The sequence below is a fragment of the Galeopterus variegatus genome, unplaced genomic scaffold (genome assembly GCF_000696425.1).
Source record: "Galeopterus variegatus unplaced genomic scaffold, G_variegatus-3.0.2 Scaffold11531, whole genome shotgun sequence".
NCBI classification, from domain to species: Eukaryota; Metazoa; Chordata; class Mammalia; order Dermoptera; family Cynocephalidae; genus Galeopterus; species Galeopterus variegatus.
The window spans coordinates 24,070-25,646 of NW_007737642.1; the positions used below are offsets into that span (position 1 = coordinate 24,070).

The 1,577-nt window shown below is 38.7% G+C and overlaps 1 gene segment (V, D, J or C); it reads left to right on the plus strand.

Moving 5' to 3' along the window:
• The first annotated feature begins 878 nt into the window (after positions 1-878).
• Positions 879-1,483, plus strand: LOC103610661. The segment is given in 2 exon segments: positions 879-930; positions 1,074-1,483. Coding segments are annotated over 2 exon segments (462 nt in total).
• The last annotated feature ends 94 nt before the right edge of the window (positions 1,484-1,577 follow it).

The window sequence follows — 1,577 nt, forward strand, 5'->3', positions numbered from 1 at the left end:
GATGATGAAGTGTGAAGAAAACATCAAATGTTTGTTCAAACGCAGGATGATAGCTACCAAAAATACTGCATTCCTGATGGCCATATCCTTGTGTCTTCTGAAGTTGGCAGAATTTTTCCATCCTCTCTTATCCAACTGAAGATCAAAGCTCCCGCAGAACAAATAATTTCAGTACTTCACAATTTTCTTTTCCAAGTTTATTATTAAAAGTATTTAATTTACCTGATCTGTTTTAGAAGGAATACAAAAAAATGAAATTGGTTTATTTATCTTCTATCATTTCTCAGGGTCATGTAAAATATGGACACATCTAAAAGATTGTTCAGTAAAAAAATTTTAGTTTCCTGAGGACAGAGTAACCATATGTTCTCTATTTGTTTTAATCCCTGACTTTAGCTTTTAATGAGATATAATGCCCATTACATGTCCTCAATAAACTTTGTTTATATTTGTAATAAAAAAGAAATGACCCTATGCATGCTACTCTTGTGGCTCCATAGGAATCCATCTCTTCCATCCTCCTAAGATAATTTAATTTCTAGTGACATATCCAGCTAACCTAGTATACAATTTCTAACATTACAGGAGGCATGTGAAAAAGGAAGAGGAAGATTGGGGGAGAGAAATTCTAAACTTATCCTTATCCGTGTGTAAGGAAGGGATTTGGGATTCCCAGCAAATATATTTTCAGCAGTTCTAAATTTGGACAAAATAGGGAAGTGCTTCCTTTGAAAGAGATAGCTTAAGTGAAAGCACCTGTGAAAGGGCGGGGCCTGTTGAAAGAATTAAAGTGGATGTGAATTTAGAGTCAGAGTTCCAGCTGGCTGGGAAGATTAGAAGAATACCTGAGTTGTCACTGAGCTCTGGTGTCAGGAGGAATGGACAAGATCCTGGGAGCAACATTTTTAATTTTTTGGCTTCAGTTAGGCTGTGAGTTTTGGAGCAGAAACCCTAGGATATCTCATTAATTTGGAGGACTGAGAAAACTGGATACAGAGAAATTTATGTAGGTAGAAACTTTAAGGAAGAAATATAAATTTGGGGAACTAATGACTTTTTATCTTTCTATGCAGGGGTGAGTGGCCAACAGGAGAAAAGTGACCAGCAGCAAGTGAAACAAAGCCCTCAGTCTTTGATTGTCCATGAAGGAGGGATTTCAATCCTGAACTGCACTTATGAAAACAGTGCATTTGACTTCTTCCCATGGTACCGGCAATACCCTGGTAAAGGCCCTGAGTTATTGATAGCCATACGTTCAGTTGTGAATAAAAAGGAAGATGGGAGATTTACAGTCTTCTTCAGTAAAAGTTCCAAATACTTCTCCTTGCATATCATGCCTTCCCAGCCTGCAGACTCAGCCATCTACTTCTGTGCAGCAAGTGCACAGTGCTCTCCAGGCACCTGCAGCCTGTACCCAAACCTACAGCTGAGGCTCCAGCCAGACCCTGCTGTGGTGGCTTACACTGGCAGAGCTGTAGACTAGTTTTCATTTGCCCATAGAGGTGATGAAATAAATGTGCAAACTCAGTAGTGTAGCAGTTGAGAGAGCGGTTATTAAAGTAAGTTAAAAAAAAAAA